The sequence below is a fragment of the Prorops nasuta genome, unplaced genomic scaffold (genome assembly GCF_024137725.1).
Source record: "Prorops nasuta isolate Cenicafe-Biocafe unplaced genomic scaffold, Cenicafe_Pnas_1.2 PNAS00059, whole genome shotgun sequence".
In the NCBI taxonomy this organism is placed as follows: domain Eukaryota; kingdom Metazoa; phylum Arthropoda; class Insecta; order Hymenoptera; family Bethylidae; genus Prorops; species Prorops nasuta.
The window spans coordinates 419156-435775 of NW_027116856.1; the positions used below are offsets into that span (position 1 = coordinate 419156).

Genomic DNA, 16620 nt, shown 5'->3' on the forward strand with positions numbered 1-16620 from the left:
ATGATTGGTAAAATTGACGAAAATACCTTTTTCATTTTATATATATATATATATATATATATATAGTACAGTTTAATATACAATAAAAATATACAAAACTAATAACTCGTTCTCGTTCTCATGTTTACATGTTTGATTATTAATAAAAAATACGTATGAATAAATTACTCGAACAATTTCAAGTTCTACGTGAATTGGGTGAACGAAATACAGCCATATTTAAGGAACGTAATTCTTAAATAAAACTCTTCTTCGAGAAAAGGAGATTACAACATATATGACCGTGTCAATGTAACATCTATATCCTCAAATTTGTTCATTATGCTTAATAGGAATTCTGTCTCATCTTGGATCGTCTGGAAGATACAAACGCTTTGTTGAGCCAAGCGTATCATATAGTTCATTTTTATCACCCATAACGTGTGCGTTCCCACGGTTACCACCACTCGTTGACTATAATACTTCTTACATCGCGATTAAAATGCCTGATTCAAAAGGAGTAATCGCATCCTTGCGTGTGAAGCCATTGTGTGATCATCGTTATCGTGTTGTAGATCACACAACTGAAATCAAGACATTATCGTTAAGATAAAATGCATATGATTATAAACGTTAATTTAAAAACATAAAACCCTTATATATATATATATATATATATATATATAACATTAAAATGAATGACCTGAAAATTAGTTTTAAATTCATCCTAAGCAAGTTCAAGGTCAACTTACCTTATTTGGTACAACATTTTTGAAAACCAACTGACGCTTAGAGTACATTGATCTCTTCTAACCGCTTCAACTATGTCTTTAGAAACTTGTTTTTCCCTTTGTCTAATCAGTCTGAAAAATAACATTGATTTATCACTCCATTACTGAATAGACACTAGAGTCCTATATTCATGTATTCAAACGATCAAGATCAATTATCGTACCTCTGTTCGGCTTTTGGAGCTACCGTAAGAAAAGTTATTTGACTATTCGCGTTAGTCATTTCCTGGCTTAAACTTTCCATAAGACCTGAATGGACAGATTCATAAAATTATTACACAATTTTATTACAAACCATCAAAATTTGCAACGAAATAATAAACACGTTGTTACCTGGATCATTACTTCTCCTTAAAACTCTAAACTGAATTATGTAAATAACAATTGACAACTAACCCGCGATTGCAGCCCTGGAACCCAAATAAGCATCCGTCATGGAGGCAAATGGCGTGATTCCGACTATGTGGGCTCTTCCACGGTGCATCATGGATGGCAAAAATGCCAACACGATCTGTAATTATTTCAAAACAATTAATTTTATTTCCCCTTTAAAAAATAATTAAGAACAAAAATTCAAAATGGAGTAAATTCTTTTAAACAGCTACAATATCAAATATACTATTTATCAAAAAGAATGAGTTTTAAAAAGATCGAAACGATGATCGAACCCAGTAATGACTCAACAAGGTTGAGCTAGCGGTATCTAGGATATCCTCCTGCTGATTGCCAGTGCAAGTAACCAAGACGTCGATTCGATCTACGCTGTCTCCGATCTTTCTGGCGATTTCACGAATAGCGTTGCGATCGTACAGGTTGCAGGAATATGCGGAGACTCTCGGTTTCTGTCTCGATGCTTCGTGCTTCCCGTGACTGCTGTGATTTGACCCGACCTCTTCGATCCGCGGGTACCGCGAGGCCAGCCTCGTGGCGATCCGCTCCACAGCCTCGAGGTCATCGTCCACGCAGATTACGGAACATCCGCTCTTCGCGAATTCCTCCACGAGAGACTCGCCTAAACTCGAGGAGGCGCCAGCTACCTGCAAACATTTTCCATAAATTATTTTTTCAGTTATATTTTACGATTAACACTTTGTTAAACGATTTTCTTATATTTACCAACACTACGTCCCCTGTTAGGTCCCTCGGTGGCTTCGGCAACGAAGATTTTACGACTGTCAGTAAAAACAGGAAACCGGATATTGCTATTCCAATGAAGAACTCAATGGTGAGATAAAACCAAACGTTGCTGGAAGTACCATCCACGTGCGATTTGCAATTCTCAGACTCTTCTCTAATTGGAACCATTATCCACTGAAAGAAAAAATGTAATTTTGTCGATCAATTGGAAAAATCGATGTAAGGTTATGTTTTGTTTATTTTTTTTAATATTCGACGTTAGTTTTCGAATGGAAGATTTATGGTATCAGTATGATGAGCCAATACCAACGGAAGCTATACTTTTCTCAATTTCAGACCATGGGAAATTGGGTAATGCTCGAGGAAGGAACAGAATTTTAAATAATTCATGATTCGAAGGAAAGAATCGAGATTTTTAAAATATAGCTAATATTATTCTTCGGACATTGTATACACGAGCATATATATAGTTATACTGACTTATTTTGTAATAATCGCCGGTATGTAATAAGAGGATGTCATTCGAGTGTCTAGTTCAAAGACGAGCATCTGCTTAGCATAATTCGGTCGTGAAGCTGCCTACCACAACAATTTTGTTTACACTTGCTTGTGCGACTATTCGAGTCTCCGCGCGTCTATGGTAAAGGTCAACTCTGTCATCATAACGATGCAATTCATTATTGGTCCGTATATATACAATTGATATTCCTTATAAATTAAATTAAATTTAAATATTTTCGAATGAAATATTTCCAAACACTCTATCGATGATCCAAGCTTGATTTCTTTACGATCTTAACGAAAAATAAATATCTAAAAATGGATCGACAAAATAAATAACTGTATGAGTATATTCGTTATAGTATACAACATGTAACGTGTTGTTTACACGTGTTCTACTTTGGTAACTCAATAATATATGATACTTTAAACGATTTCGACACTTTTCTTTCTACTTCTTTACAACTTAAGTTCTAAACACGTGGCCTAGTTCAATTGCCGCGACGACTCCTTTAGCCACTAACGTGACTTATTATTACATTGACTGTTAGATTCTTTTCAATCGCATTATTTTGCAAAGTTATTTATCAAAGCAACGTGTCAGCAATTAGTGTCTCATTTAACGATAATGCTCAAAGTATTTTAAAGAGGTATTGAACAAGAAAGCGAAGCAAAGAATATATATTTCATCCAAGTGTTTCACCGAGGAGCAAATCTAATTTTCACGGGTTAATAAGATTAAAAAGACAAATGAGCTCGCGGAAGAAGTGAATAATTTATTCTGAAACGCAGACTCGTTAGGCGCTGCAGCGCGTATCGCTGACGTAATAGCGCAACGAATGCAAACTTGGTGTAATCTAAGCAAAAAAGAACCTGTTTTTCTTATGCAATGTAAAGCATGATCCGCTAGCCTACAATTTCTTCCATCCTTAAATCAAAAACCGTCGTGCCATGATCGATTTTCTACCAAACAACTAATTGCACGACTTTATTCTAATTGCCATTTTCCATTTAATTAGTAACAAATTTTACGCCTTGTATACCGGTCTCTTGCGCAAAGTTGAGCAATGAGAAATCTGAATTAATTTCACACTTGTGCCATGTATATTTCAATTGTAAAATTAACTGAAAGGTAGCTTCTTTGTTCTTCTCTGTTTTCAGCTTGTATCGATTATCTTTGATTAATTTTAATGCTTGTCCAAAGCTTTGTATTTTTTCAACGTTATTGCATTTTAACGATAGTCGTAGAATGGATCAATGAGAAGAGTGAAATTAATTTTTTTGTCATGAAAATTAGCATGAAACCAGAAGGTTTAGAAATCTTGTGGTTCGAGGTACTTGTGTATTATTTGTATTTCTTCATAGTTTTCCTATTACACACCAAAACAGCATGTAAAAGAATATGCATTGTTGAATTCTGAAAGTAACATTACGATTTACTAATATCTCCATCGAAATCAAACTGAATGACAGAAAAGAAGAAATAAATTATTTTTACAGATAGAAATGAATAATTAACAAAAATTTTCATTGTATAAAATCTTATCACGTTAAAATGATTTTAGCATCGATGATATAGGTGATGGTTGTGGGATTAATGAAATGTAAGACATAGCCTAGCTTTCACCAAAGTTAAAGATCATGTCTAACAAGTCAAGTGTATACTCCAAGTTAGATACACAGAAAGCGATCTTTTGTCAAGCGCGTTTCCTGATGCAAGAATCTATTTACTTGACACAACACCTAATCACTATCTTTGTTTCTTTGTTAATGAAGTTATTTAGCGAATTGTCTTATAGCTATCCCACAATTTACCAGAGCGAGTGATAAGCTTTGTTTGTATCATCTCTCATCAATTTTTTGGATAACTTTCATAAAAATAATCTGAACTGTATTTCACTTTGAATATATATCACCCCCCCCCCTCTTACTTTGCTTAATGTAATGGAACTAACTGGAGTATATTTATAAATCCACATTTTAAGATAATTACTACTTCGACCCGATTAAATTTCTTTAAAAATTCCATAGCTATGTGTTTATGTATGAAGAACTGCCCACAGACATTCAAAGGTAGTCATGCAGAAAAATATGTTTTTTACGGATTTAACTTTTTATGTGCACTTTTTTTTTTTATTTGTCGTCTCTTCTAAATCAGGAACCAACTTTTTTAGATGCAGTTTTTGTTACGATGATGATCAAAATCCGATTGGGCCTTTTTCCCTCACATTTCAAGGTAATCGTCTTTGTTGGCCTATTTGGGTTCTTCTAATTATAACTCTTATATCTGGTTTAACACACAAGTTTGAACGATTTTTCGCAACACTTTAAAATAAGATCTGTAATACATTTTATTAGAGAAACATATATATATATATATATATATATATGTATAAAAAATAGAAAGTTCTTTTACCAAAGTACTTGAGATATATGTTAAGATTAAATATTGATTTATGGAGTGCTTTGAAATTTGTACTTCGTGTAGATCAATGCAGTTGAGATTAAGTTTAATATAAATTATAGTAAAAAATGTCGAAATTTTATTACAGAATGTCAACAGGTATTTGCTTGATTTAATTCACTTATAAAAACGGCAAAAACTACTACTAATGACTATATCTACGAATGCTAATGAATTGTAATAATCACACGTTTAGCTGTACATAATAACTACGTAGGTTAGATCGATAATAAAAAAAGTATTAAAAAACTTTCCGCTGAATCGAATTATTAGAAATATTATTGTAAATTATTATCACGTAAAAATGCTGTTATGATTGCGATTACAATTAAATTTCTTATTAACGCGGAATGTTAAGAATACGTAATGATTGAACCAATCGCTTCCGTATTCTCCAATCATAAACAAATTACTACTCTACAGTAGGTTTGCGGATTATTAATTACGCTTTATTTCATGATCCTGAGACATCGAGTTCTCAAGAATTTCTACCAAGGAAATTTGTATTACCACATACCTTGTGTTATTGAGGATCTTTCATAAAACTGTAAATGTTAATCAAGCCATAGTAAAAAAAATGGTAGAAATTTAATTGCTATAAAAAAAATTGTTGTTTCAATGACTATTTCTATAAGGAAGTACAATGCATTATTTTCCTATCATTGCAAACTTCAGCACACATACGAAGCATTCTAGCAATCAAAAGTTACGTTTTAATTGTGAGATATTCGACAAAGAGGGTTGATTTTTTTTATTATTGAGGATCTCTCACAGAACCATAAATGTTAACCAAGCTATAGGAGAAGAAATGATAGAAATTTAATAAAAAAAAATTGTTGTTTCAATAATTATTTCTATAAGGAAGTATAATACATTATTTTAATATTGTTATAAACAAACTTCAACAGAGACACGAAGCATTTTAACAATCAACAGTTACGTGTAAATTGTGAGGTATTCAATAAAGAGGGTTGATTTTTTTATTATCGAGGATCTCTCACAGAACCATAAATGTTAACCAAGCTATAGGAGAAGAAATGATAGAAATTTAATAAAAAAAATGGTTGTTTCAATAATTATTTGTATAAGAAAATATAATGCATTATTTTTCTATTGTTATAAACAAACTTCAGCTGACTCAGGAATGATTTTAACAATCAACAATTACGTTTAAATTGCAAAGTATTCAACAAAGAGGTTTGATTTTCTAATAGTGTAGAAATTATGTAAATAAATGACTCATCGACTTACGAATTACAATACCTTTTCTTAATTGCAATCAGCAGCAAACACGATTGATTAGAGGGTTTACCCAAAGCACTTCCTGTGTGTATTTCATACGACAGACATTTCTGATGAATAATCATCACGTCACATCGTAAAACTTTTGTCTGACTGATAATTAAATCTTACCAAGTAATCTACGTCATCATTTTTGCCAAGTGCCTCTTCAAACGTACGAGCTTGTTACTTTGAACCAGCACAAGACTTCTTGTTAAAAATGACCTTCGAGATAATATCTATCACCGATTCATGTAATTTGCCACGGTCGAAGAACTCTGCATGCTTGTCAAAATGGACATCAGCATTTATCTTAGATATTTGTCACAAAAGATAATAGATCTATTTCTATTCAAACTCCTCGTAATTATTATAGAAAGTGAATAAATGGACAATTTTATTGCAAGCAGAGAAATTTGTGGTATTTATATATTTATTATAATTCGCAGCACATTATTATGTAGGTGTGTAGAGCAGCCAAAGATTTCGGCAGGGACATGACAAATCACGCAATCCAGGTGCTTATCTTTATTTACTGTCGACAAACTTCAACGTTGTGACTGAGAAAGGACAATCGTGAGAGGATTTCTCTGACGCGTGAAAAATAAATGTTTTGAACAGTACACACTTTACAACCACGTGGAAAGTATCAAGTATAATATGCAGAATAGGAGAATCAATATTAGTATTAATTATTACAGAAACTCGCCGGATTTTTAGGAATAAAAACGTGGAGAAAACTAGATGCTTCGGTTATGATTTCGCCTATTGCTATATATATATATATATATATATATATATATATATACATATTATTCAAGCATTTCTTCAATTTTCGAAATCACCAAATAACAGACACAAAGAATTATCTTGCTCAGAGAACTTTCTCACGATAAACGTTTCAGAAATGTGTGCTTAAGTAAGAATCTATCCATGCTGACGTTTCAGTAGACTTTAATTTTCAAGAAAATAGACCCAAAGTAATTTTCAGCAATCAATTCAGTGGTTTCCTCTCAAACGAAAGGATAAGTCTAATATACCGGTTACGTTTACAGCCTTTTCTTCCATGCCACAAATTGCTAATGAATAAACGTTGCATCGTCTAATAAGCGCACGACGCAAAAATCTGTGCGTATGTAAAATACCAGAATGTTCATTGGAATTTAGCCAATTAGTCTCACTTAGTTTGTTATTACTGCTTTATTGCCTTGGAAAATACTGTAACCACGTTCGAAATAAGCTGTAACGTTGCCTAAAATAAGGTTTTGGTCCTGCAATATTTTATACAAAATTATATGAGTTAGATTTTTATCACGAGCAGATTCCTCCAATTGTTTTGACATTTTTGAAAGGCTTCTTATACATATATATATATAGATTTCCCATTTAGGGTTTTAGGGCAATTAAAAGACGACGTTTTAGAAATATACTTACTGTCACAAAAAAAACACGTAGAGGAGTAGAGCGCATGCCTTTAAAAGGAAAGCGCAGTAAAACTAGATATATTTGCAAACCTGTTGTGCACACAGGTGATTGATATAAAGAGCACGGTACACCAAAAAGAGCAACAAAATATATAAAGGTGTCGAGTTAAATTATACCAAAACATTAAATTTGTAATGAGAGAATAATTTATGCAAATTTTTACAACATATTTTGATTTTTGTAGCTTTTAATTGAAAATTCATTCAGAATTAAGAATTCTTCTACATTGGTGACCGAATCGTGTTGGAAGAACCACTTAATGACCTTGCTGTATTTTAATCATACGTCGTAGAAGCCATTTTGGGACTAATACAAGGTCTCCAAGCTAGGGATTTTTAATTCTTGATTATCTTTTAATTATAGCACATTTGTAAGAAAATATTATTATTATACTCACTGCTCTATGTGAATTTATTGGTTTAGCACGCGAGTTGATTGAACACCTTGAACAATATTTACCAAATATGCATAACGCTTCAGTTGCGTAAAATAGTAATATCATTTTTTTTTGGTAATAAATTTTGTTTACAACAATCTGCATAAAAATGTGCGTTTTTCCCTACAGCAGTATATTCTCACATGAGTCGGCGTTATGAAATTGAACTAGTTAGTATTAATGAAACCTAATTTATTTACCTCAAGATTTTTCCTTGAATTCACGATCAGCGAGTAACAATATTGTTAAAATGCAATTCTTTAGCTTTCGCCTTGAATTATGAAAGCTAGATTTGTGTCTTTGAATAACCCGATCGCGGTATACAAACCGTGTCCAGAATAACAAGTAACGTTGAACAAAACAACGCATCAAAGATACATCAGAGATAGATTACGGAAGTTTGTGAAACTCTTCCTCAATTTCGTTGTCAAATTCCTACATAATAGCTATACACGTATTTAAAATATGTTGCTCAATAAAACTTCAGGCGAAGTAGGAAAAGGACCCGAAGCATTAGGCGTAGCTTCTCTTCGAAATCCGGTTTGGGGAACACAACAGGGGCCACAAAATAGATATCGTAAAAGCTTACAAAAAATGAAGCAATAAATTTTAGTCAACTATCGATTATAAGCTTATATAATCCTCTTCAGTGCACAAATAGAATTAACCAATCCGCAGCAATGTTGAATCGACTTGGAATCAATCAACGATCATTCGTGATAAAAGTATCCTTCAGTATTTCACCGATGACTTTGCACAGCAAGATACAAAGGGCTTTGATCGTGGACGAATCTCGCTAAGCTAGTTGAGGAAAACTGTGCAATGCTCTCGGATCCACAACGTCGAGTCCGGAACCGGTTTAGCTCTATACGCACAAAGCTGCTGGAGATTCCGCACGCAGGACTCACCGGAATGCGCGTCCATTAAGGGAATGAAAATTTAGGGGAATCCCCATAAGAATAAGACACACGTGGAATCTTCTCAAGACGAACGCACGAACGCCCTTTGTTGCCCTTGGGCGCAGCAAAATAGCCACGAGACGCGCACACGCTGCACCGACAGGTGAGGAGAGAGCTAGAAGAAAATTTAGAGGGAATCCTCGACAAAGAACTGGTCCCACTGTTCGCGTTGTGATTAACCATGCTGCTCGGTGTAGGTCGGACGACCAAAAAAAGCCTCTTCGAGTCACCTGTGTATCGAAACCGTTCGCGTCGAGCACGAGTGTGTTGTAAACAGTTCCTTTTAAGATAAATTGTTTACCTCCGATCACCAACGGTCACTCGGTGCTCGATCGTTGATAATGCACACTCGATGTCGTAGTATTTTGAATCGTTCTTCAAGTGAGATTCATCACGAGTTCATTCCACTGGGAGAACGCGAGGGAAAGAGTGGGTGATTTTTTGAAGGAACCAACGCGAAACGAGGGAAAAGTAAGGTTAGGGCAGGATGGTCAACCGCAACTCGCGACGTAGACTGGATAACTAATGGCACTTTACGGTGCTTGCTCACTCGCAGCTACGTTCTAGAGTAGGAACGTTAGGATTGCTTGAACTTGACTGAGCACTGGAATGGTACAACGCACAGCCACAACCAAGCATCCCGAGGCACAAGGCCATCCTCTTCTTGCTCCATTATCTACTATCTACGAGTCTTCCTTGCAAATTCTCCTGCATCCCCTCCTAGTTTTTCCTCGTCCATCCACCGTGTCGTGACTTCTGCACTTTGTTAAACGGTCTTACGTGGTTTCTTCTTTTTTGTTTCCTGTGCGTACAAGTATATCGATTTTAATGTTTTGTACTTGGAATATCAAAGTTGAGAGGAAAATTATTTTTCTAAATTGAAGTATTAACTTTTTTCTGTTTTTATACACGATAGTTTTTTTTTCTAATTATATAAAGTTTTCGTATTTTCACTTAGTGGCTCGAATCCACAAAATTTCACTTTTTGGCACTCTTATAATTTATTCCGTGTGATTTCGACTGTCGTACAGTTCTTTCACATTTTTTCTCGAATTCTTTACTTTTGTACCACGGTATGTTCTAGCATCATGGATTTTATTCCATTCTCCACAGTTCTGTAGGTTTTACTCGCCTACAGAGGCGCTCCTTTTTTTTTGTTGCTGAATAGTACTTTATACATATATACGTGCTTCTTATGCTAAAAGCGTGTTTGAACACTTCGGGTTCTTCGGTGGAATTGCCTTCCTTCGATGAGGTTCGAAATAGTTGAATAAACTAAAAATTAGACAGCTTCAATGCCATTTCAACTTGGCTAAGAGAGTTCACAGCCGTTGGTAATTTATTCCACTTTTATGGGTCTCTTTTGTGTACTTAACATAGATGGGAATGAAAAAATGTATTATTCGTCTTAAAGTTTCTCGTCGAATAAAGAATCTTGAAATTGATATTTAATTATTAATGTAGCGCACTGGGCAAATCGAATTTAGTTGTAATCAAGAATGTGGCTAAATCTGAGGTTAAGCATCATAAACTATTCTTTACAGCTTTAATTTCGGATACTCGAATATTCATGTAAAATAAAAATCCAGCAGTAGATCGCACTAAGGACACTATTTTGCATTAATAGTGTATCTGACCTTTTTGGAGAGTCGTTTAACGGACAATATCCAACAAAGTTGCTTCTTCAAGGTCTAACGCGTATTTTGCTTACTCTAAAATAATTTCTAAAAAAAACTTATGTATCGATAAATTATAAAATAATAACTACGCGATTCAACAACATTATTCTAATTAAATCCAATTAATTATTACTTCTTGTTACAAAATTATGTACTTATTAACTGTTTTATGTCAATGATAAAAAACAGCAATTTATTGTGCCAAGTTTTACGATCCGCTAAAGTTCAGATTGAGTACTGTGTACGAGTAACTTTCATTAAATTAAAGTTTTAGTAAAGTTAATTGACACGATAATACTATCGAACTGCAACGAGTAAATAAAATATGCGACGATAAATTGACGAAACAAGATGTAATTAAACGATAATTCACTTTTACCAATATCTCGTTACGCGAACTACGAGAGAAATTAAATGGCTCGGATTACAAGAGAGTTGCGAACCAATACAAAATAGTAGTACAGTTAGACGGCGCAGACATTTAAAAATAGCGAAGTGAAAAAATCTATCCGCTTCGTGACAGCATTTTGACACGTCATCGTTGTATATACGACACACACTCTCAATTTCGTATACATGTGTGCTTCATGGGTAACGACGTAATAATAGATTTAAGAAATTGTGTAGCGAGCGGGAATGAGATCGTTGGATAAACGCTCTAAATTTTTCGAACATTGTGGCGGAAGTAGCAACAAAGTTGCCGTAATAACATAGGAGCAACAAATCCGTTGCGTAAAGACCGTTAACTGTATATAAATCAAGGAAGCAGACAGGGCGACGATTCCTCTCTAACTCTGACCACTCTAACCCACCACCACTATAGTAGCCCTATTATTTCTTGAGCAAGTAATCGATTTCTAAAGCCTACCGATAGTTCTTTATTTATACAACGTCACGCATGAAGCTAACGATAGACGCAAATGTATAAACCCTCTGGCTTGGAAAAATAACGCCACAATATCAATGTATCGTTCCACCAAGCCAGAGTCGTAACATTCCTCAATGTGTCAGTAAACATTTAAGTGCCTTTTGAGAATTATAATCGCCAATTGACATTAAATTTTTAATGCATCTTTTTAACTATCGGGTGACCCTACCACTGTATTCTCAATACCGTAATTAAAAGTAGTTTTACTGTGAATTTCAAGCCTATATAGATAGCTTGTGGAATAAACTGCAACTTGTGCAGCTTGGGAAAATCCAACGCTATATGGCCACAGTCCCGTGTCAATTACAACATTGTGACTCTGGTAGATGTTGTACGGTGTTGGGTGAGAAGTGAGAACGGGGAGTGATCAGAAAGCCCGGCTGCTTCGTAATGACAAAAATTTACAAAATTTTCTTTTACGATAGACTTGAGCAATCGCTCGTTCATCAATCTTTAGATTTCTATGAAGGAAATTATACAGTCATCGGTGTAAAGGAACGCTATAAAGGCGATAAACGAGCCGAGCAAGAAATCATTTCGACCCGTGCGTTATTAATCTTGTTACAACTCGAGAATCACGAAACAAAACTGTTAAACTTTGCTTTGTGCAACAGATTGCAGATCCCGTGAAACAATAATATGTTATATCATTCTTGGCTCTATGTCTGCGAGTGGAAATTTTTCCACTGGAAATGGGAATAATGACAATGCAATTTTAATTGTAATAATAATAATAATAACAAGAGCGTATTAATGATTCAAACGTATAGCCTTGTGGGGTCTTATCAATGCTGCCCCCCCCAAACTAGTATCTTGTAGTTTTCCAGCTCCCAATTTTTTCAAGTATAACTATCAGGTCAAACTGGAAATGGGAGTAATGACCAATTCAATTTTAATTGTAATAATAATAATAATATCAAGAGCGTGTTAATGCTCCAAACATATAGCCTTGTGGGGTCTTATCAATGCTGCCCCCCCCCCCCCCCCAAACTAGTATCTTGTAGTATTTCAGCCACAATGTTTGGTTACTTTCTCCAGTACGGTTGGCGCCCAATTTTTTCAAGCATACCTATCAGGTTAGAACCCGTCGTTACTGACGCGGTTTCAACTTAAGACTAAGGCGATTCGCTGTGGGGGCCTTTGGAAGCCGCGACTAAAACTTCACACGTTTAACGAAGTCCTGTTACACTTGTGCAATCCTGAAATTTCAAAGAAAATTTATGGATTATTTAACGCACTTTCGAAACCGGTCACGCGATTCAATGACATAATGCTGGTAATATTTCTAACGTAATAGCTACCAAGTTTGTTTTAAAAAATTAATTACTCTTATATACGTTAGTTACGACCGAAGACTGTCGATTATTGATGGGAAACTTGGCGTTTCCGATCAGAATCTGACAAGAAATCCAAAATCAAGTGCATTGCGCTTTCGGGGAGAATTCTGTAAAAAAAAGACAGAAATTAATGAGCAAAGAGAAAACATGTATAACAGTGAATTGAATAAAGAAACTTTGTTGACCTGTTGATGGAATTCAAGAACAGAAGACAACGTGGTATTGAACATTCCGTAGAGTTTTTTCTTATAGCTTTGATAACCTGCTGAGCAGCATACTTGGGTGTTACCACGCCAAATATATATGGAAATCTAGTAATCAGATCGTTGGATAGTGCTGTTTTAATTTTTTCAACATTGATAACTGTATCCTTTAGAAAAAAACTACCTGTAATGAGGATCTTTCGCCAGTCCAGTATCAACGTAGAACGGGTAGATCGTGGTAAAGTGAATTTTGGAATTTTTAGAAAGCATTTTAACTTCTTCGTTAAGAGCTTCCATCAACCCTGAGGGAAAGAGCAACAAAATGTATTGATCTATAATTTCCTCAATTCTTTTTTTTATCTTCATAAAAAATTGCAATTTACCTCTAACTGCAAATTTCGAAGCGCAGTACGAGACTTTTTCGGACACCCCGTAGAAACCACACATGCTGCTCATAGAAACTATGTGGCCTCTGTCCCTTAGCAGCATCGCTGGCAGAAGGGCTTCTATAGTCTGTTCGAAACAATACAAACGAAATCTGATTTAACAAATCGATAAGATCGAATCAGTAGGTATATAAACCGTGTGCACGATGTCTGGTAACACGAATAAAACTTACCCAGAAATTGGACAGTACGTTTACTTGAAAAGTTTGCTCGATTTGCTCGTGATGTTGTTGCAACAAAGGCGAATGATGTAGTATAGCAGCATTGTTAATTAAAATTGTAACTTCTGGTATGGAGGCCTTCTTCATCATTCTTATCGTCTCTCGCACTTCGTTTCTGTTGGAAACGTCCACGACGAATCCATAAACCTGAAGAGTAAAAGTTGAAGAAATTGATTGAGGATTTACCTGAAATTTTCTTACTTCTCCTCCGTTCCTCGAGACACTGTTCATGGTTAAACGATTCCCTTCAAGATCGGTGTCCCAGCAAACCACTATGCACCCTTGCAATCCCATTTCAATTGCTAATTCTCGACCAATGCCATGTCCTGCACCAGTTATCTAGTGTAATAATCATTTATTTGAAATTGTTATTCGATGACTTTTTGAGAAATAGTAAAAAAATCATACCAATACAGTTTCTCCTATCAAACTTTTTTTTCTTGCAGGTAACAACAATTTGCAAATAGACATTGCTATAGCAAAAGTCATTTTGATAGATAGAACATTCAAATCCCAAATTAAACCAGGCAAATTCGTCGGTTTGATCATCGAATAAATCATTCTTCTAATTTTGCATATTCTAAGAATTATTATTAACTTTTTCTCACGTCTCTGATATAGGTTAGTTATTTGACAGTTTTTTATATTTATATACTTACCGAGATTCTTCTACGTAAAATGTAAACTTTTCATCCGTTTTTAAGGATCCCATAATGCAAATTTTTTGAAAGCAAATTTTCAAAATAAATTTTGCTAGATCTTTTTAATTTATTATTCCAACTTGACACTCAATTATCAAAGACTCGGTGCAATTTGCTGGTTATTGCTTTGTTTAATTGACATCTTATAGATAATTCGAAATCAAACTGAAATATTAATTATACGACATACGTGCATTATTTTTTAAAGTTTATTAAAATTTGTTGATCATTGTGTAATTCTTTGGATATAGTGGAGCTAGGATAGAGTATAGTAATATTATTTCTGATGTTTATATTTATTTCTCAGTGACCCAATTCCTCTGTTAGCTTCCTGCCTTTCAAATAGACATTCTATTTGTGCATTAGATTAAAATGGGAATAATTTATAATTTCTAATGAGTTTACCCTCGATACTTTCATTATACTTGTATTTTCCGATCAGTGCTTCGGTGTTTCGCTATAAAGAATATTTTTTGTAGCTCTTTAAATATAAAGGGGCTCAATTACTAAAGACGTTTCGACTTAAATGATACTCGCACATTCTTTGAATCATTTACAAATGATAACTGAGTGAGACGCGATATGAGTTTACTCAAAACTTAGTTGCATATTTATAAATATTTATACTTTGAGTGTGTATTTTTCTCTAGAACCTGTGTATAGTACATTGGCCAAGGAGTATACCATAATAAATACTGTAAATGATAATTTATGCTATCATACTTGTTTATCATTCATATTGCATTATTTACCTCCCTCTCTCTCTCTCTCTCTCTCTCTATCATACTTTTCTTCACATTCTTGACAATCTAGACCAATCAATAATTAATCAAAAATAGCATAGCACACTCTTGAAAAAACTGAATTTCGTCCTAAGTTTACTTTAATTAATTACAAAAAAACAGGCTAATGAATAGTATACAAGTTTTAAACCGCTGATTATTGTGCAAGATGAATGCACTCATCGATTAATAGTTTATTTAACATGCGTTATATTAACTCAGCTCTCCGTTTAGCAACGCATCATCATTTTTCAAATATTGACTTTAGTTTTTAAGATAGAGCTAAAATGGTCGAAGCAACCAGCTGTTCGAAAGTAGAACGCACGTTAATTGTTAATTTTTCTTAAAAATATAGTTATACATCATAAATCCGTAACACAGCACTCGTTACATGTTCTACGAAAATCTTGATTTCATTTTCCATGGCATCGTTATGCTGTTTTCACTACACGATCTTGATAAACCAGGACTAATAAATAACAAGTTTTAATCGGTGCACTATTTTTCGTCGTTTTACACTAAAATTATCATTGCAGGTATTATCTTTGATTAAAAAGTGGAAAGTTCTTTTGTTTACAGTCTGCAAAATTTCATGGGACTGAATCTACTCATTCTCTTTTCTCTGCAGGCACTTTTCAGTGGATTCGTCATGTAAGTTAAGTGCATCTCGTTGTGTCAATTACCGTCACGCTGGACTGCATGGTACACGTGGCGAATTAAAGATTACGCATATCCCTAGTTATTTAAAGCGGGATTCAAGCCTCAGACTGTAGGCGTCGTAAACTTCTTCCTCTACCGCAACTATTCACGAAAAATTAATCAAGGCGCTAACGAACAAACACGCACTCGGATTGAAAGTTAAATGAATCGAAACGATAATATTAATGTGCTCTATAGAGAAGAGGGGTCAGTGACCGTGCAAACATACGTATATATCGTAGAATCATAGAATTCTCTTATGAAATTAATATACAGTTTGGTGTTTTTAAGATCAAAATAAAAAATCATTGTGAATCGAAAAATATAAATTAAAAAAATTAAAGTTTAACACTAGCCAAATCAATGTTTAATATTATGGAGACTGAAAAGTGGTGTGTATGTTTATACTATTCTTATTGTTTCTTTAGATAGGCTAGCTCAGTAACTTATTATTTTCTAGAAAAAAAAATTATTGAACTTCAACATCTTTTTTATCATTTTTATATTCGATCAAATTAAAATCTATCGAGACAACACTTCGTAGATGAGTTTGAATAAATTACTTTACTTTATAGAAATAAGTTTTCATTT

General features: G+C 34.2%; 2 protein-coding genes across 4 annotated transcripts; both read right to left on the reverse strand.

The window, feature by feature from the left end:
• Positions 1-9656, reverse strand: LOC136784508 (short-chain dehydrogenase/reductase family 16C member 6-like). Of its 3 annotated transcripts, none has more exons than XM_066745189.1 (7): positions 9335-9656; positions 1887-2081; positions 1439-1807; positions 1167-1281; positions 935-1019; positions 732-842; positions 1-563 (listed from the first exon to the last, which is right to left on the reverse strand). In XM_066745189.1, the coding sequence occupies exons 2-7, from the start codon at positions 2073-2075 to the stop codon at positions 491-493; spliced, it is 942 nt and encodes a 313-aa protein (XP_066601286.1). In that variant the 5' UTR covers positions 2076-2081; positions 9335-9656; the 3' UTR covers positions 1-490. The 3 variants fall into 3 exon arrangements, with proteins under 3 accessions (XP_066601286.1, XP_066601287.1, XP_066601288.1); XM_066745190.1 differs by lacking the exon at positions 9335-9656 and adding an exon at positions 8983-9302; XM_066745191.1 differs by lacking the exon at positions 9335-9656 and adding an exon at positions 8275-8945.
• A 3346-nt stretch (positions 9657-13002) lies between these two features.
• LOC136784458 (17-beta-hydroxysteroid dehydrogenase 13-like) lies at positions 13003-14559 on the reverse strand. Its single transcript, XM_066745111.1, has 8 exons — positions 14507-14559; positions 14256-14427; positions 14049-14186; positions 13800-13994; positions 13564-13693; positions 13365-13482; positions 13163-13288; positions 13003-13084 (listed from the first exon to the last, which is right to left on the reverse strand). Exons 1-8 carry the CDS (start codon positions 14557-14559, stop codon positions 13003-13005), a joined length of 1014 nt encoding a protein of 337 aa, XP_066601208.1.
• Positions 14560-16620: the final 2061 nt, after the last annotated feature.